Source organism: Lytechinus variegatus, chromosome 2 (genome assembly GCF_018143015.1).
Source record: "Lytechinus variegatus isolate NC3 chromosome 2, Lvar_3.0, whole genome shotgun sequence".
Taxonomy (NCBI): domain Eukaryota; kingdom Metazoa; phylum Echinodermata; class Echinoidea; order Temnopleuroida; family Toxopneustidae; genus Lytechinus; species Lytechinus variegatus.
Window position 1 is genome coordinate 65,859,186 of NC_054741.1, and position 21,073 is coordinate 65,880,258.

Consider the following 21,073-nt stretch of genomic DNA (forward strand, 5'->3'; position numbering starts at 1 on the left):
AAGTTAGATAACAGGCAGTCAAGGTCTATAAAGTATCATGAGCTATATGAATATGATTCGCTGTGAACTTTGTACGCTGATATGGATTATATAAGTAGAGAATTACCAATCCGGAGATAAAATAACATAAAACACAACAAAACTCGCATACAACTAGATTAAGTTCGAGGGATTGATATACCCACGTACAACCTGAAAAAACGCGTCAATAATTTATAGAAGTTTGTTTGAAGTTTCATAACCTTTAACTGGACATTGATCGAAATTGATAGCGTTTCTACTGTATGGATTAAGCAATGAAGCAAACCATTTGGTAACGTTTTAACAAGTTATTGTTCTATTACTGGACGTCTATACCTTTTCAGATATTTGTGACCAAAAGTATTGTGTAAGCTATCGGATGCTCGCGAAAACCTGATGAAACATTTCGGTTGGCCTGTATACCATGATATTACGTTCGTTGTAAAGACTGCGATGCACTTGTTAATTCTGGTGATTTGTCTGCTGTTGCTCCCTGACAGCAATGCAAGTCAGTATGACCCTCATCTCTACCCATCCACCGGGCCTTTCTTTGAAGGTTGGTACACCAGACTAACTGATACAGACAACAGTAGATCATTCGGTGTGCTCTTCGGTCGTGTCCTCCCAAGGAACAACCAGTCGACGCCAGCAGGAGACCCTGCTCCGCTGACTTACATCGGTCTCTTACGCAGCAATGGTGAGTCTCCTATGGTGGTTGTCGAGGCCTACCCAGATGAAAACGACATCGAGGTTACAATACATGGTGGAAAACCGGTCAGCAAAAACCCCTCGTTGCAGACACCGTCTTACTTCGAGTATGTTGCACGCCCCTTTGGATTCTTCAACGTGACTCCAGACTCGACGGTATTTAATTTCACAATCGAGGGAGTGACGTTTGCAGGAAGCTTCTCTGGACCACTGCTCTGGGACTCTACTGGCCAGGGTGAGTTCACAGCCTTTGTAGATTGACCATCTATCGGTTTATCTACATTTGCCACTCTTCTTCCAGGTTTAGTAAATGGGTACCCGTGAAATGATGGAATTCATTTAAATGCTCGAGCACCTGATTTCCGGGGGGCGGGGGGGATACTTAGTATAAATGTATGATACATAATTATGTGCCGCGGTCGAGACCTCCTTTTTAATTTTTTTTTTACTCATTGCCAGCCTTAATGAAGGGTAAAGTTCAGGTCGCGTTATTTGTACAATGTTGTAACACGTGATTTCGAGCCTGGTAATTCGTAAAAAATCATTTTGATACCATTATTCCAAGCTAATTAGAAGCTGACATATTATCGAAAAGCATATTTTATCGGCCATTTTGTAAAATCCTACTAAAACTTAAATAAGCAATTATCTAACTTCTTGAGCAATGCCAGAATGATCTAGCTTTCACTCCATTCGATATGGTCTGTAAGGTATTCAAGTCAATCAAGTTGCATTTCCAAGCGCTCTTGAATGGCATAAAATCAGGTGGAAACAAACCTAAGTTTGAGCATTTAGGGTACAACGAAGCAGTATTCTCACGAAATTGAATTTAGTTTAAGGCAAACTGCACATCGATACTTACAAATATTAAAACTCTTCTCTCACAAAAGTATGAATGCAAGTTTATCAGAATTTTTTTTATCATATATTCTCATTGAGAATACAATATCGATGGCAACAAAAATCACATCCCCTATAAAAAAAAATATTATTCAAAAAATACCTTGTTGGTAGAACCATGCATCACTGAACACTGTTGTTTTAAATGTTGTGAGCTGAAACTACACTTGGTTTATTACTAATATAGGAGCGCCCTGAGCACCTAATGGATGGATACATGCGCCATATAAATTCTATATTATTTTTTTTCACAGTGAACAATTGAAATCTAAAGGAATGAGACCATCTGTGCTCTCATAAATCCTTCATGTCTCATGTTATGTCTTTGTCCAGGGTATACCACTTTGTATTTTACACTACTATACTTTTCAGATCAATAGTGTCAAGCATGTCAAGTGAGGCTTGATACTATAAATACATAATTCAGATTTATTTGGAGTTAGGCCTATCATTATTAATTTGATTTCGATAAACAATGACATTTGTGTTTCGTTTTCATCGATACACCATGTAAAGTTTCATTTAGTTTGTGCAAATCATGAAATAAATGCCATAATTTAAATTATGTAAAACAAACTTAATCAAAACCTGACGCATGCTAAAGGTTAGGCCTCCTTATGAGCTAATGTTTTTTTTCTACTCCCCGTTCAGGTCCAGAAGGCTGGCTTTCCAACCTACCACTGCTACCAATTCATTGGTTTGTCTATAGCCTAGGAACTCCAGGAAGATACACATGGACTCATTCAGACTCCGTCATATCTGGTATGGCCCATGCCCATCAAGAGAAGAACTGGGGCCAGGGCTTCCCGGCAGGCTGGATGTGGACCCAGGCATACAATCGCACTGCAAATGCGACATTCGCAGGAACATTCGGAATCCTTTCATTTTTTGATACCTCTCCCACAATTCCGGCCCATTTGTTTGGCTACAGAAACTTCGAACGACATCTTCATTTTGATTTCAGGCCTGATAATTCATATACGACACAGGAGCTATGGCCGTGTGATGGGACGGCGGCGGTAAAGATCTTCAGTCCATTGTATATTTTGGAGTTGACAATGAGTTCTCCTTTAAATACTTTTCAGAAGTGTCTCCGCGGTCCAGTGGAAACGGGCTTCCGTTACAATTTGGTAGAGACCTACGTGGCAACTATAAGGATTGTCATCAAGAAACTGGCTATTTGGGGCTACAGAGTGATTGAAGATCAAATATTCCATGGGGCTGCGTATGAGTTTGGTAGAGAGTATCTTTGTCCGAAAAATCCATGTACATAATTATGATAATTATTGCAGTGAGTCATTACCAGAACTACACAGTGCGTCCCATGCACACCCCACAAGAACAAAAAACAAAGACAACAAACGAAGAATTGTTGATGATTTAGGCTATTCAAAGTTTATCACAAATTCAATAGACGAATGACGTATCATTGTAAAGCTTCAAGCATCCTTTTTTCTTCCTCTCGTATATCTCTTCGAGATAATTCTTCTAATCTATTTCCATACTAACGGATTTTTCATGTAGCATTCGCACGGTAAACAAAGACTTTATGCATGACTTATCTAGAAAGTGTCGAGAAGTTTGACAGATACCCTGTAAAACATCTTCATTTTATGAAATTACTGGAATTCAGCCATGATTTAAGAAAAAACCAGGGCCCCGCCTTACAAAGTATTGAAATTGATCTGATCAATCGCAACTATGGACGGCCAGCAGCGTCAACATATAAAATTCATGTATGTTCAAAAAAGTTTCTAGATACAAAGTATGAATGTATATCCATAAATTCATTGATTTCTTGACAATTTGGTGTGTTCTCCTTTGTTTACGAAGGACATTTTTACAAATTTCCTGAAGAAGAAATTATGACACTGATGGATTTCCATATAGAGTTACGATTGATTGGATCGATCGTAACTCTTTGTAAGACGGGGCCCTGGACATTGTCATTTTTTAACCATTTGCTATGATTGTGATATAATTTAACGAACATTTATTGATTTTCTTTTTGAAATTCAGATATCGCCACTTAAATTACTTATTGGTATTTTTTCTTCACTTTTATAATCACCAATACCTACATGAAGAACGGTTCAAATTATCAGGCGAATGACAAGATTAAAAGCTTTACAATAATACGCTTTTTGACTAATGCATTCGTAATTAAGTTATGATAAAATAATCTTCAATAATTCTTTATTTCGGTTATTCTGGGACCCTCTGTATAGACCTATTGCTGAATCGATCCATGCATATCAATCTTCACAAATATTTTAATCGTAACTTATCTGGAAAGTAGCGCAACAAAGGGCATTCCAAAGCAAATACTCAGTTCACATGCCAAATGCATGAATCAGGGATTGGATTTTGTTTATTATAAGAGTTCCATTGGCCTACAATTTGTCAATTCTATTACCCGCTTCCGATTAGATCTTTGAATCATGGACCCGATTCCGGGGGGGGGGGGCACTTACATTGACGAGTGGATACCATGCGCGACCAAAAAGAAAACACGTAAAAGGGATGTCTTATTCAAGATAGGGCACGTTATAAGGGTGTCAAAAAACACTGAAATAATAAAAAAGGAGTATATTTTTAATATGAAAGCTACGTGTTTAGGGTCAAATTTGCGAGGGTGTAAGAAATTAAGACTAAATGTTTTTATAAATGATGTACTTGTGCCCCAAGAGTCAACAGTACGATTTGCGCGAGATGTGAGAAGTGGGGTTGTACTAAACCCAATGATGAAGGTGAACCGACGACCGTCGCGACGTCCTTAAAATATCGCTGTACTTGTTAAGGGGGTCAATTCAGGGAACTTGCCAAGAGTATCGTTTTGTTTTCAATACTTGTTAAGGGTAGGGTATCACACTCAAATACTTGTTAAGGGGTGCATTTTCAGAAAAATTGAAAATACGTGTTTAGAGTGCTTTTCGAGACCCCATGGTCGCGCACGGTACCCACTCGCCAATGGAAGTACCCCCCCCCCCCCCGGACCCGATTAAAAATAACTGACTTGATCCAGCCTCAAACTCAATAGACCAGTTCGTAGTTACTTCATGGACAATTTTGGTCAAATGACCTTTCATTTCTTTCATTATGATAGGCAGATTTCAAAGCAAGATATTACGTAAGCTTGCCTTACATAGCAGGATGAAGAAATTGAATAGACCAGGTGACTAGAATAGCACACCAATGAACACTTTATGAAGGTGTTTGTTGCATTCCTTCTTCGAATGCATATCATAGCATGTTGCACAATGTACTTGGCAAACTGTGAAATACAAGTCGTTCGTGGACGCATTGTAGTTTTTTGTGGATGTAAATGAAAACCACAGTTCAAAAGAATATATGAATAATCAAGACATGAAAGTTGGTGCTTATCTCATTAGATTTTAAACCACCATGTCACTTAAATACAAATGACCTTCCTCTGATCATGCGTAGAATCTTTTGATCATGCGCAGAAAGGAACTACGAACTGGCTTATACGGTCACACGAAAATGGCGCTATTAGAGATGCGTTGTTCACATTGTTTGACATCACTTAAATTCTGTACTCTGAAATCTGTACTCCTGTATTTCCTCGTTTAATCAATGTACTTCTTTTTTGACGTATGTTTGTATTCTGAATAAATGTATATGATTGTTATATAGGCCTACTGATTTTCCAAAACGACGTAATACATTGCTCAACTCTCGACGGAGTTACCAATTCATTGATCTATTATTGGAATAAAGGATGTTTACTCTTAAAGGGAAAGTGAGTCCCAACAAAGAAAAATCATATGAATCGTCAAAAAAATCACACAAGCTTGATGCTGAAAATTTCATTTGAAAATCAGATTTAAAATAAGACATTTCAAAGTTTGGCTAAATTTCACAAAAAGTTTTATAACTTTACAGGCAACCACTGGTTGTTATGCAAATACATGCAAGTCAAGCGATGACGCCATCCATTCATTATTTTGTATAGTAATATACGAAATGTAAGTAATTCAGTCTTTCTTCTTATTGATATGAACAAAATTTATTTCCTCCCTAAACATCAGGGGAATAATCCTTTTTAAATAGGGGGTGAAGGTTAAAAAAAAATTATTTGAAAACGAACATGATTTTTGTCAGAAAAAAATAATGACAAGGAAAAGAGAGAAAGTAAGAGAGAGAGAAGGGGAGAGAGCGAATGATACGAATGTCATTGTCAATAATGCGCGCGAGGCGCGAGCTGGAAAGTTGTCAGATCCGACATTTTGTTGCGTCGATGAAACGCTCCTTTCAAACAGTCTGAAACCTCCAGGTTTAAAAACATGAAGGATAAAAATCAATTAAACATCTTGTGGAATCCAATGATTCAGAGGGGAGGCAAGGAGAGACAATACGAGGAGAAGGAGACCTAAACTTAGAAAATGATTCGGCCAAATCGTGGTTTTGGAAACCACTCATAGATTTGTGTACGCGCATTTGTGTACAAAGTGAATGGAGGTGGAAATAGGGAACCGTGCGTGCAACTGAATAAAGCGCTGCTGTATGAAGTGAATGGTGGTTACCTATATCACGATAATGCCAATGATTCCAACTCACCGAAAACTTGTTTCCCCGCACAAATTGAAATGACGCATCCGCCGAAATATCAGGGATCGAATCCCGAATCACTCGGTGTCCACAGGAGTGTCACACACACACGCAAGACGAAACTTACCGGTCCCGATAGTCCAGGTTATTTATTTCACATTCCGACATTAAGTCAATCATGACGCCTTTATTTCTTGACCATAAAATTACGAATTCACAAGTAGAGAATACAGAATTGATTATTTCTTCCAGCGATTCCACGACGTTGATCTTGCATTGTAGATGATAGTCGTGCTCGAATCTCTAATATAATCAGAGTGAAACTTTTGAACCAAATAAATCAATAGAGCTCAAAAAGGTGACTTCTTGCCGCATCGTCACTCCAAATACCCGGTCCCAATAGAAAATGACAACAATGTTACGAGTCTAACACTGCTTTCACATGAAGGTACGGTCGCAGCTACCGATCATTGCCGATCGGACGTACGTGCTTTCACACTGCCTTCAAAATTTGGTCAGGCCAAGAGCGATCGGTCGCTGTAACCAGTGGCGTCGATCCATTTTTCTGATTGGGGGGGCAAAATCATTATCGTTCCAAAGGCGCTTGATCGTACAAAACACCCATACACACACACCCTCACATATATACATATATATATATATATGACTCATTAGACACAGACACGTATCTCACCAACAAATTAATGCGAGCGCGAAGCGCGAGCTGTTTTTTTTTTTAGTATACTGACAGGAAAAAGCGTGCCTGTTTAGGACTGTTTGTAGTAACTCATGAGGAGGACCCATATCTCACTACACAGATAGTACAGTACGAGTGCCCAGAGGGAGCTGAAATTTCTATATATTCTGACCTGAAAACTTGATATTCTAAGCATTTATGGTACTAATGATTAAGATTTGTATCTAAAAGAAGAATAGATGCGAGCGCGAAGCGCGAGCTGAAAATTTTGATATTTCGATCTGAAAAAAATGAGTTTAAAGGACGTTTTTGATAAAGATCAAGATAATATCCAAGAAAGATGATAGAAAATTGAAGCAGCAGTTCTTTTGAGGCTTAGAACTGAAAACGGGACATTTACATTCACTATTTCATCATGAAAAGTATGGGATTTTGCTACAGAAATGATGCGAGCGCGAAGCGCGAGCTGAAAATTTTTATATTCCAATCTGAAAAGCGGACATTTTGAGCACGATTTTAAATAAAGAACGAGTTGTGTATCTCAATCTCGCTTGCTGAACATTACAATCTTGTTTTTTTTATGCATATCCGGAATTATTGGGGGGGCAAAATGATATGTTTGCCCCCCATTATTTTCATTGGTGGGGCAATCGCCCCCCCTGCCCCCCCAGGATCGACGCCCCTGGCTGTAACTTGTCTGTGCGCAAAATGATCTGCACAAATTTTACGCTATATGCACATTAACTTCACAAAGGAGGAATAGGGCATTTCGATCGGTCGCTGAATATACGAAGTTATTTCACATCGAGCTTGCATCGGTCGCTGAAGTACCTCTCACTACTCAGCGACCGACCGATCGTTTTTTTTTTAACCAAAACGACCGGTCGCTTCATTCCAAGAAATGGAGGTGATTGAGTGGCATGCAGGAAATTCATTGGCTAAATGAATGACATGGTTCGATGCCCAAAATTAACGATGTGCGCGCAGCGATAGGAATGTGAAACATTAGCATGACAAAGAGAAGAATGCATAGATCCTGTCTCTTGGGAAGAAAGAACAAGACTTCGCCGCGAAGTAATAGACCCTACTACGAATGAAAATATACGCGACACTGGTATTTTACACTTGTCAACTTCTTTAGTAGGGATAAAATTATAGATTTAAATTTATTTAGTTTGTTTTAGGTGCTTTTTAACCTGTCAAAAATGTACGTGCGCTACCTTTTTACCCCAAATACTGTCGTGTAACATTGCTCACCATTGTTGATGGCGGTTCGTAGATTTGTTGTTTTTCTTGGGGAGGGGTTCATGTAAAATGACACGATACTTGATATATCTATGCCATAACAGTTTTAGAACATGTAAATCATAATCAACTTGAATAGGGACTAATGTTTTGAGTGAATAGTTGTGGTCTTTTTTATGTGTAGGGTTTATACGCACTTCACCCAAGAAAACACTACTAACAATGATTGTGTCCAAATTAAGCCAAATTAGTACCCCTTGTCACGGAGCCATGCTCATGAGGGTATCAGTTCTCTTTTTTAAGTTTCAAGTTTATTCACTCCTCTATAAGTATATAAAATTCCAGAAATAATCACATAAACTCATACTTAACGAAGTGTTGCATATCAAAAAAACATTAGAATGATCTCATATCAACATTACTGAATATTTTCTTCAGCACATTAACACATTAATATTATTACATGAACTCTCTTGATTTTTCTTTCATGAAACACTGTATGATCGTAACAATAATTGTATAAGAGGAAGTTATTTCACACCTACATAACCTTTTACTCACCCATACATTCCAAACTTACCCCCTCCCCCACACACACACACACACCACGCTTTCATTATGGGAGGCATCAATGGCTCAGACAAGAATGATTGAACAGCGCCACCTCTAAATTGCAAAGTTCCTTGCAAAACTTGACTGGCTTATACTGACCCTGAAGGTCGTGAATATTAACAGAACAACAAAAGTTTCAAAGTATACTCTTCATTTATCATCAATATATGATTTCAGTTTTTCATGAACCTTCTGCATATGTCAGCGAAGCTATGACCATCTTTTATAAGTAACGTCTTTGAGAATCTTATGATTTCTATGTCCTCTCGAGCTCATAGCATCCGAGCGTGCATCAGAAGTGCAGGAAGCCAGAGAGTACTTCTCTAAACGCACGCTCAGAAGATGACCACAAGGAGAGGACACTTCATCAAGCAGACAGTACCTAGGTGAGCTTGCCCCTTGTGATGTTGCTGAGGAGCAATACCCGGCATTGTACAACTCAGTCAACGAAAGGCTAGAAATCATTTGAAGTCGTTGACATCCCAAGGAAAGTTTGGAAAACAGTTATTTGCCTCAACCAGGAGAAGACAGGGAAATTCATCGTCATTGTGATTTTATTCACAGTTGCGCCGGAGGAATCTATTTCACTTTTTATATGAGAAGGGTAATGCCGTGGAGTCACTCAGGAGGACGTGTGGGGCCTAGATCCAGGGAAAGTCCAGGGGTGTGCTTCATGATGAGTGGTATACAGCTAACATGGGTTCTACTCATCTTGCAGATTGTGCTTACTTCGTGTCAAGTCTCCTATTCGGGACAATATCCAAGGAGCCGAACCAGGTGAGATGTTTTCTATCACTTTTTTTTTTCAAAAGCTCACCTTCTTACTGCACAACAGATTTTATTAAATTGTTTATAATGTATATGTTGTGATCAGCTATCAGTCGGTCTTCAGTTTTTCTGAATGTGGACAAAGCCATTTTGTCCGATTCGAAAGCCGAATCCTTCAACTATGTAGGTTGGAAAATTAATGTGTAAAACTGGGATGGTCGAAAAATTATATTGATAAACACACCTACCTTGGATGATTGGTTTTATTCATTTGAATCATATCGATCCATGTACTCATCATTGAATACACTGTTGGTAAGTTACTCTTTTATTTAAAGGACAAGTCAACCCCAACAAAACAATTAATTTGAATAAAAAGAGAAAAATCCAACAAGCATAACACTGGAATGTTTATCGAAATCGGATGTAAAATGTGAAAGTTACGACATAAAAAAGTTTTGCTTAATTTCACAAAACAGTTATGCATGTTATTTGCACATCCTGATCGGTATGCAAATAAGGAGACTGATGACGTCACCCACTCATTATTTGTTTGTTTTTTACTATATGAAATATTTTAATTTTCTCCTCATTTTTAAGTAAAACAACGATTAATTCATCTCTGAACAGTATTGTTTGATACTATATGGTTCAGTCAAGTTGGTCCTAGTTGTAATCTGTAAAAAAATGAAATATTGTATAATTCAAGCAATAAATATTTTTAAAAAGATAGAAAGTGAGGGGCGTCATCGACTATCCCATTTGCATGTCACTGGGTTGTGCATATCACTGTTTTGTGAGAAGTAAGCGAAACTTTAAAGTGTCATAACTTTCTTATTTTACATCCGATATCAATGAAATTTTCCGCGTTATACTAGTTTGATTTTTTCTCTATTCAAATCATCATTTTTGGGGGGTGGACTTGATCTTTAAACTCAACATTGTAAACATAAAACTAGAAATATCCTGATAATGAATGGTAAGTAATGGAGATTTGATTGTTTCATAAAATAGTAATTTGCTAATGTGGGCATACTTACTAAACTGTCCTTTCATGCTGTAACATCTCTACTATTTATCTTTCAATTATGTTTATTTAGAGTCCGTGGTTGTATTCTATATAGTGAATTACAACAACTATGGGTTGAACCCTGTATTTCATTTTTCGATCAGAAAATGGAAAAGATATTGTGATAATGATAACTTAAACAACTAAACAAATTCGTTCAGGCCCACCAATTGATGTCTGAGATCATGAAATTTTATTCTCATGGGGAGTCCGACGTTGCAGTATTAAACGATTGATCTTGACTTAGTTTCTGGAAGATTAAAGGTCAAGTCCACCTCAGTAAAATATTGATTTGAATGAATGGAGAAAAATCAAATTAGCATAACACTGAAAATTTCATCAAAATCTGATGTAAAATAAGAAAGTTATGGCATTTTAAAGTTTCGCTTATTTTTTTTTACAAAACAGTGTTATGCACAATTCTGTGACATGCAAATGAGTCAGTTGATGATGCCCATCACTCACTATTTCTTTTGTTTTTTATTGTTTGAATTATACAATATTTCATTTTTTAGGGATCTGACCATAGGGATCGACTTGACTGAATCATATAGTATTAAACAATGCTAATTCTACATGGTCAGGGAGGAATTGATCACCGTTTCACTTGACAATGAGGAGAAAATTTGAATATTTCTAATTTCATATAATGAAATACAAAAGAAATAGTGAGTGACGTCATCAGTCTCCTCATTAGCATACCAATCAGGATGTGCATATAACTGTTTTGTGAAATTGGGCGAAACTTTAAAATGTCATAACTTTCTTATTTTACATCCGATTTTGATGAAAATTTCAGTGTTATGCTTGTTTGATTTTTCTCTTTCTATTTAAATCAATTTTGGGGTTGGACTTGTCCTTTAAGGTCATCTGTAGGGTAAAATGGATACCCGATATAAGATCACTATACCTATCATAACAAATACGAGACGGCTTTCTCATCATAATTATTCAAAATCCTAATTATTCCAAATACATTTACATGTTTCGTGGTGGTATATTTTTTTTACCTCATTGGTCAAAAGGATGAATACTTGTGAGCAATGGACCTGCATGTTGCGTAGATGAAATATGGTGAATGGTAGTCACTGGACTTGAAGGAATAATTTGTGCCAGTCAACTCCGAATTTCGGCGATGGTCGACTGGTCGAATCCAATCCTTGAGGAAGACCTTGAACTCTGTCAATTTGGCCATCTTAGTGGATTCTACCATGCTATTATGATAAGAGTTCTAGACGCCTTGGTAGACGATGCTGAGATCCTTGAGGAATTTCGAGGTAATCTCACTGTTTGGATGGTGAAAGTAGAGTTGGGTTAGGGATTTCTTCGTGTCATTTTCCTTTCTCCTAGGCCGTCATCATCCCATGTTTTTTTTTCTCTGGTGTATGATGCTGGAGCTTCTTTGGCCTATCATGTTTATTTTTAACCATGATAATCATGATCATAATTGCGATTGTTCCCGGAGTCCCTTTGACCCAAATTGACCATGTTGACTTGTTTGGTCGGAATAATCAGGCCTCTATCATACTAATTTTCAATACACTCTGTCGGCACTAATCAATAAGAGGGTTTGATAATGAAATAAATAACATACGTAGAAATATTTTTTTATTTATTTTTTGGGGAGACAAAAATGAAAATAGGAAACGACTTTATTGACATCGTTATGAATAAGTTAGTTTCTAAACTACGATGGGGCTGCGATCTTCAGACCTCTTGGATGACATTTAATGCGTTTCTCCCTGACTTTAATTTTTATATTGAAATTGACTGAAATATCCACCTAACTCGAAAATGCCCTTTTTTAATTTAATATTTTTATCACTATCACATCTCGTTCGATTGAAGAGTTCGTTATATCTGTCCAGCTGCTGCAGCAATTGGCATGGAGACTCTTGCTTCAGGTGGTAGAGCGATGGAAGTCGGCCAAGATTTTTCTTCAAATTTGATTCTAAAATTTGACGCGGAAATCCATGAAATGACTGTTTATCTCAATATATCCGGGCTCATGAATAACCAGCGATCATCATTCACTATTTTACTATCGACATGGTGGGAAGGGAAGGTCTTCATGAGATGTTAATTTATTGTGATTATAGATGCCTTAATCCGTTCGTTCATTAGCAATATTTTTTTATATCACATCATAATGGCTACGTTGTATATATATGGAATTATTACTATAATTAAAATCAAGGTACAGCCGCGTGTATGAGATTATCCTTCGGGTTTGGGGAATTAAGCGTACAACTGTATTGGAATTGGTATTTCTTCCTGACCATAACATACCAAGGAACTGGAAAGTTGTGTGGATCATACTTAACCCTATCTAGGCCGGGGGGGGGGGCTCGGAGGCCCCCCCCCCCTCAACGAATCGCGCGATATTTTCACCGTGCGAAATTTTTTGACCGCGCCGCTCGCTGACATTTTACTTTCAAGTCTTGCGCAACTTTTGAGACCAATTTTGCGTCACCCGGGTACGTGGTTCCGAAATTACGCAACATTATGTAAGTGCATGTCAGACCGGAAATTGCTCAAAAACGTGATTTCGTGTACAAAGTCAATGCAAATTGTGTTTTCAACCAAAATTCATAAATGAATGATTATTTTTAGTTTTTCTAGTCTAAATGTATTCATTTTATGCTTTTTATGATCAGAGAAGAGTCCCCAACAAATTTCATTGAAAAAAACAGTGAAAAACAAAAGGTAAAAAAAAATGAAATACATAAGAAATAGCAAAAAACAATATAATACATAAGAAAATGATTTGATATCACAATTTTTTTCATGTACACTTGCTAAGGACACCACAAAGAGTTTCTATACCAAAAATTAGTACATTTAGAGCTTTATTTAGGGAGTTAGAGGGAAAAGTATGATTTCGCATACTAATTACGCATAAATTAGCATAATCACTTAATAGCGATTCGCATGAAATAAATTACTATACAATCTTGTAGATTATGCCCCAGGCAACCCGCGTGCCAATTTTCGGCGCGATCGCGCGGTCGACGGCCGAGATCTTAGGGGGGGGGGCCTGGGAGGCCCCCCCCCCGGCCATAGGAACTCCCAAAATACCCCGGCCTAGATAGGGTTAAAACGGACATGTATATGCTTGAGGTGCCTTCTCATTTCCTATTTTCTGTTATGAAATTGTTACTATCAGATTATGTACCCTATTAAATGATTGGTTGAAATCTTATCACGTAACTCGAGTAATACCCAACACCTGAATGTACTACTGACTGGTAAAAGCCATAATAGCTGGTAATTTTTAGCTGGTTATTTGTTTTTGTTATATAATTTCTACTTCGCGTTTGTTTGTATATTTCTTATGCATTACATTGTAATGCGCTTTGGATTTCATGAAAAGCGCTATATAAGACTTAGTTATCATTATTGTTTTGTGATTAGAATTAGATTAGATTAGAAACAACACATTTGCACTTTTATGAAACATATAATGCACTTCTTTTTTGTTGAGTCATTTTAATTATCATGTTATTATTTTACATTGATATATGCTCCATAGGTAGGCCTACATCTTGCGAGTAATTATTTATAATACACTCGATCGTATATATGATATAGTTCCTTAAAACACGATGTCTGTTCATTTAACAGTGTCCTTTATAATTTCCCCGCATGGTATCTATTAATTGTAAACAAAACTGCTGCACGCGACACCCGCTTAGATCACCAAGAAATATGAAATAGGAAGACACTGTCTGTCTTCAGAATAAATAAATGAGAGACACAGGAAAGACAATGTCATGCAATCTGATAAAATGACAGGATGAACTATGATTGGACTATTCTCACCGGCCAGTCTCTAAATTTAGTTTGTTTCCAAGGGATAGGGGATATAACATGCTCTTTAATACAACGTTTACCTACAATGACTTATATTTGTGGAAAAAATATTTTTTAAATGATTATCCGTCTCCTGTGGTGGTATCGTGAGTATAAAAGGCAATTCTTATGTTAATCAGCCTCCAGAATTGTGTACATTTGACCTGTATTGGTAAATGATTAAGTTTTATCAAAGTCATCTTGAAGTTATGAATGACTTTACGAACGATGAAAAAAAATGCTATAATTGATAATGTTTTGATCTTTGTCCATTCTTGCGTTTGCATTTTTTGCTTCGATTATTTCATATGCAGTGAAAGAGAAAAAAGGTGTTTGAAATTGCTTTTGGTACATGGCTTCTATTTTTTCGTAAACCCATGCTTTTATCTCCAAAGAGCCTTTAAATCAGCCTTTACATGCCAGATGCATTATAATTATTCTCACTCACGATACATTCTCATGAACTCAATGTAGCCTGTGTGTTATTAAAAACATATTCACTTGGCCTAATTACGTTGACATAGCGAAGATTTGCTCGAGGCAGGTGCTCCAGTCTGTATTGGTGGTATTTTTTTGATGTCGCTCGGTAGCAAGTTTCCCCTATGCCAATTCGTTATTTTATTTAGAAAATTCAAAGGGGAGTCCAAACTTAGTAGCAATATAAGGAGTGGAAAAGGCGAAGTGAAGCAAATGGAAATGTACAAGAAATCAAAGAATTCGGACGAGGAATAGTTTATACAGGTGATTCAAAAATGAGATTACGAAGATATCTCTGCGTTGGCCTGGGAATAGATTATAACACACTCTCACAATTGCCACGTACATGTAGTTAATTTTTGTTGTGGTTTTCCCAATACATGTAGCTTCTTTTGTCTCGAAGAAGAAATCCAAATAAAAGTATGATTCAGTGTAAAACTCTTGAAAAAAAAATCCATTTTGTGTATCGCAGATCGTCACTACCCCCACCCCCTACACTCTAAAAGATTAAGTGCTAGTGTAGCACTTAACATGCTTAATGTTCTTGTATAGTGATTGCACTCTGAGTGCCGATTTTGTCATTCAAATTTGAACTAGAATAACAGCACTCACTATACAAGGACATTAAGTGCTAAATTAGCACTTAATTTTTTTCAGTGTAGTAGTATACAATAATAATAGTAGTAGAAGTAGAAATAAAAATGGTAGTAGTAGTATTAGTAGAAGAGTAGTAGTCTTACAGATGTTGCTGTTGCTTTTTAAAGAAACCTTAATGTTTCCTTGACCTTTCAAAGTGTTTCATCAAAAGAAGGTAAAAATACCAGGAAATCGATCTCTTTTGTTAGTAAACATTGTCAATTTATTAGGCCTAAACTATATTGTAATAAACTGAGGAATTCTTTACACGTTTAATGTCACTTTAGGCTAAAATCTGTCCAACTGGCCCACGTCAAATAATTTATGTTGAAATAAGATAGCACCATAGTCTCAGGTTAATAAAGTATAAGGTACTCATCCTCGTATTTCTGTCCATCTTCCATGAAATTGTATATATTGAACTTGACCGTTGTACCAAGGAGATAAATGGTTGTACCTAAATATGCAATCATTTATGATTTTTAATGGTTAACTTGACCGGCTAAATCCGCGGTTCCGAGGAGAGGTCATTGCCGGGGTCAACAATCAAGTCATTTACAGGCCATGGGAGGCTTTAAGAGTGGTGTAAATACGATGCCATTTTTGACCTTGTCCTTTACAAAATTGCTACAAACTTCTTTCTTGTGTAAACGAACTTCAGTTTGGTTTACATTTCCAAGCAAGCACTAGTCTAAAACTTTTCTCCTTTCATCATAAAAACACATTATAAAACACTGAACAATCTGGTAGTCGTCTTGAAGCTTACTTGTGCAGTTATTGGTTACGCCCCCCCCCCCTTTTTTTTGCCGCCACATACAAGCAGCTCGCTATATCATGTCCCTGTTATGTTATTCAAGAAGATTCCATGAAGTGCCACTTACTCAATACAATTTTAAAGTCAATACTCATACAATTCATGACTTTGTTACTAGTATTCTTTTAATCCACCCTTGCGTTAGAGAGATTCATATGAACGTGTGGATACCATTGCATACCTCATCTGATCACGTGATGTGCATCCTGGAATCCCATACAACATTCGTCATGCTCACCCGGGGATCATACCGGAAGCGTTGGGATACTTTTGAACTCTTTTCAAAGACCAACGTCTTCAGGTATACAATTGATTTCAATCGTCAATTAAAATTGTTAGAAAGCACCTATCTACTCTTCCATGCGACAAGGGCGGAACCCTTCTACATGGTTAATGAATAAAAAAGAACATCAAAGAACGAGCATATATCAAATGGTTAATTACCAATAAAGTTAAACCTTTAGGAAATCTATTGGTTTCTCAAAGATTAATCCATTAAGCCAAATGTTAGGTTCTACTTGTGATAAGAAGGATTGATTTGATTGATTGGTGTTGGTATTATTTGTATCCTCCTCCTCCTCCTAATACTACTACTACAACTACTACTACTACAATATACTGCTAATCCTCCTCCTACTTCTGCTGCTCCTGTTGCTGAGTATATATATGTTAAGAACTACATTTATTGATAAAAATACATATTAAAGTATTATTCTTTTTTCCAACGTTAGGACTGTTTGTCATCTGATACATAATAATAAATAAAAAAAACATACACACACGAGATGTTCATGAATATGCCCTGTACTGTAAGTGATATTGTATTGTCTAATTTAAGTCTGGACAAGTCAATTGAAGTCGAATAGTAAATTACACAAAGCGATGATCTACATGCATAACATGACAGAACATAACAATTTTAACCGCAACAGGTGTGTTGGTTCCCTGTTGTCACCAAGTGTCGTTTTTGTTTAATCGATATTTAGGGATATTAACCGTAGAACTTGTCCCGTCGTGATGGACCGATCACTTCACGCCTGTCTCTCGGGGTAGCTGACAGTGTTTAAACGGGGGTAGACGGTCGCTGTTTCCTGCAGTCAATATGATTGTCTTACTCACACTCTGCCTACCATTAATGAATAAATTAGTGATTGAGTGACAGGTCATTACAGACGATAAACGATTCAGATTAAGTTGTGCGGATTGGTGGCTCTTCGCTCTATCATGCATGAGTCAAGGATTCTTGAGAAGGAATGGACCTATCCATCGCAGGTAGTTCTTATTCATTGTAATCATGTGTTTATCAAATTGGTTAATCAAAACCGAATTATGTTGTATGAAATTATCATAAAGAATGCAAATAAAAATCTAAACTAGAGCATGTATTAAGCACTTTGCGTTTGACTTGAGAGATTTTGATTGTTAATCCGGGAATTGGTCGATAATCGAGATCATTTCAAAAAGTCATCTATATTATTTTCAAGTTCCAAGAAATGAACTAGAAAATTGTAATAATAGCGCTGCATTGCTGATCCCCTGTCTTTAGTATTTTTATTCTCGTTAAAGCTCTTCTTCCCATTCTCCCACTGTTGTACCATATTAGATAAGCCACACCAACGAAACTCCCAAAGACAAGTAAAATATATCATTTCAAATGACAAAGCATTGGGCGGTTAGTTAAGAACCGCTATTGCACATGCCTTTTCCTCTCTTTCATGCCTTTGCCAGACTATCTTTGAGTCAAGATAAACGAAGTTGGGAACATTGAATTCAAATTTAGGTGGAATGTCATGAAAGTAACGGACGACTGCAAAAGGAAATCTGCTATACCCCCACCTCCAAAATATAATAAATAAAACCCGAAACTTCAGTCCCTTATATGCTTTTCCGTGAGCAGTGCATTTTACCTTCGAAAAATTTAATCGAATTGTTATCAGTTTGGCTATTCCTTGCTTTCCAACAAACACAAATCATGCCAATTATGCGGTTTTTTTGGCGATCACTTTAGAAATGTTTCTTTAATTTTTTTTTCAAATTAAAGGAACGTCATTGTATACTGTCCTTTCTACTTCGTCAATTTCGGCGATCGAAGAGTCGCGACGAAGAGTACTTAGCATCCTTACCATCTAAATGTCTGGTAATAAGCTGAATCACATCGAAACATATGATACCAATCAGAGCGATTCCCTGCTGAGCAGAGACGAGTAAGATTAGATGAGAGACAAGCAAAATGACTTGAGCTGGACATGAACATCTATATTTGTTCTTTTTATGTTTTTTTTTGGGGGGGCGGGGCCGGGGAAGTCAACTTGACCATGGAACTCTTATGATCATGATGATGCCAAGTACTGCTCGGTAAGAGAAACATATCCTGGAATTTCATGGACCACCTGGGTGAAAGTGATTTTGTTCGAATGGGCAATCAGATCACGTATTTAGTCCCAGGCCAAAGCCCCAAACATCCTTTTATAAATCCCGTTTAAAACGAAATTAAGTAAAGTGAAACGAAATGCTGTGTTATACGCACATTCTAGGACTATTAATCAGTTAATGATGGAGCTGATGATGTCACATACTATTTCTTTTTCATAATAAAGAAAAGGTCATTAATTTTCCTAAACCTCGTTTACAACTTGGGTGCCAGTTCAAGGGCAAGGAATGGCTTTGGCCTATGCCATCTCGGGTTCCATGAACATAGAAGACCTCACTTCCAGGCTTGGGTCTTTAACATGCTCCAGATAATTGAGTTCGTATGCTATGCCAATCAGCGACTGTGTCAGGTTAGCGACATGCAATGGCAATGCTAGATACATTAATATAGTTTTTCAAAACTCTTCTTATGATTGACAGATCAAATGATAATTTTATCCTCGATTCTCTGTTCTGAGGCAATACATAAGGTTCATTAATACAAAACATTATCAGATATGAATGTGATTGTCGATAGTCCAGCCATGGATGTACTCAAATAATTCACTGGTGCAATGAAACTGATGAATTTCGGTGCTCCTCAACATTATTATTCAACGTCATTCGGATTATAACTTAATAAGCTTTTCCAAACTCCTAGACGACATTCCTTCGCACCGCCCTTGTTTTGCTTGCCATGCTGCCTTTCACTTACCCATTACAGCAATCTTCATTCCTGATGATAACTGACTTTGACATTGGCTGTCAGCTCATGATTGGCGCATCCAAAAGAGGTGTTGCTTTGTGCAGGAAGACGTCAGATAAATGGAGACTTAGGTGTGCTAAGTATTTCTAGTGAATTTCCTTTAAGTTTTCTCCATTTTCCTAAACAATGCTGTATGTAATTTGTTCTTGTACATTATCAAATTCAGGCTCTCATTTCTTTCTATAATCTGAGACAAGTTATTCCCTGGTAATGTTGGATTCCCTAAGCTTTTTCATTATTGAATGGAGACTTAGGTGTTCTAAGTATTTCTTTTGGATTTCTCCTAAAGTTTTCTCCATTTTCCTAAACAATGCTGTATGTAGTTTGTTCTTGTATATTATCAAATTATACCCTGGTAATGTTGAATTCACTAAGCTTTTAAAGTTTAAATTGCTGACAAAATTACACTTACACCATTGACCTACCATGCTTACATCAACCAAACAGTTCCCAGTCCGATCAAAACTGTTATGTCATTTATAACATGTATAATGGCATCCAATTGGTCTGCTTGAAACTTTGGAGTCAATTTCGTTAGTATGCTGTAGGTAGAATCATGGTTTTCTCATAGTATAAGGACCTTTATCATTCAATACCATAATAATAATTTCATCGCTTTCTTTCTTTTACGCACTAAGATTTCCATACGTTGTTATTATAACATGAAATACACATTATTGTTCATATTGATACACCATTCATTACTCATCCATGTCATCATTTCATTTCCATCACCATGCACATACACGTACACGCACACAGCCTCACACACACACACACACCCCAGTACTCTTACACACAATCTTATGAAAGGATATTCATCATTGCAAAAATAATCCTGACCAACTCGGATATGGAGATCGCAACAGCGGGTAAATACGTTGGCCCATTTAGGCATTTGTGGCAAAAGGTCCTACAAGTCTTGGGAGAAAGTTTAGTTGAAAAGTCACAACAAATTGATGTCATTCATTCATCACGTTTATGAAAAAAAATCGGGATATATTTACTATTTTTTATAAATATGTTTAATTTTAGACCGAAAGTCACACAATTTGTATGTGAATACATATACAACGAAGAAGAGAAATCAACTTTCCAATCATGCATATACAAGCTCCCGAGAATAGCTACCGCATCGCCTTCCTCATTACCGTCCTTCCTTTCAAATCTCCGATTTAGAATGATGATTTGTCATGTGAAATTCGCTCTGTTGCTCCTCTGGAATAAATCCTGAATTTAAAGGTACTGTTGTATCTCATGCATGTTTTGTAATATCCATATACGTCTGGTCAGCGTAGCCAGTATTTAGTCAGGATGATTTAATTTCGTTGATTTCCAAAATGTGTCGAAAACAGTAAGTCTGCTTATATAACCAGTGACCCTCCAAGATTGTCTTTATCATTGATCCCGGTCATTGATTAACAGCTACTTTTACCATGGACTTTAACCGTGTTAAGTATAAAAGTGAAAGTGATCAATTATCGTTGTTGTAACTACCAAAGAATTTACAGAATCCAAAGAAATGAC

At 37.0% G+C, this 21,073-nt stretch overlaps 2 protein-coding genes across 3 annotated transcripts in view; both read left to right on the forward strand.

Annotated features, from left to right (window-relative positions):
* On the forward strand, positions 1 to 3,455 carry LOC121409600. Its single transcript, XM_041601510.1, has 2 exons — positions 1 to 964; positions 2,281 to 3,455. Exons 1-2 carry the CDS (start codon positions 418 to 420, stop codon positions 2,901 to 2,903), a joined length of 1,170 nt encoding a protein of 389 aa, XP_041457444.1. The 5' UTR covers positions 1 to 417; the 3' UTR covers positions 2,904 to 3,455.
* A 5,445-nt stretch (positions 3,456 to 8,900) lies between these two features.
* LOC121408693 (collagen alpha-1(XXVI) chain-like) overlaps positions 8,901 to 21,073 on the forward strand; it is a 53,022-nt gene continuing 40,849 nt past the window's right edge. Inside the window, exon 1 of one of the 2 annotated variants that reach the window (XM_041600239.1) lies at positions 8,901 to 9,532. In XM_041600239.1, the coding sequence (XP_041456173.1) occupies positions 9,351 to 9,532 (182 nt within the window). In that variant the 5' untranslated portion in view covers positions 8,901 to 9,350. Of the gene's footprint in view, positions 9,533 to 17,561; positions 17,644 to 21,073 lie in introns of those variants that run through there. The other variant, XM_041600240.1, reaches the window with a different exon arrangement.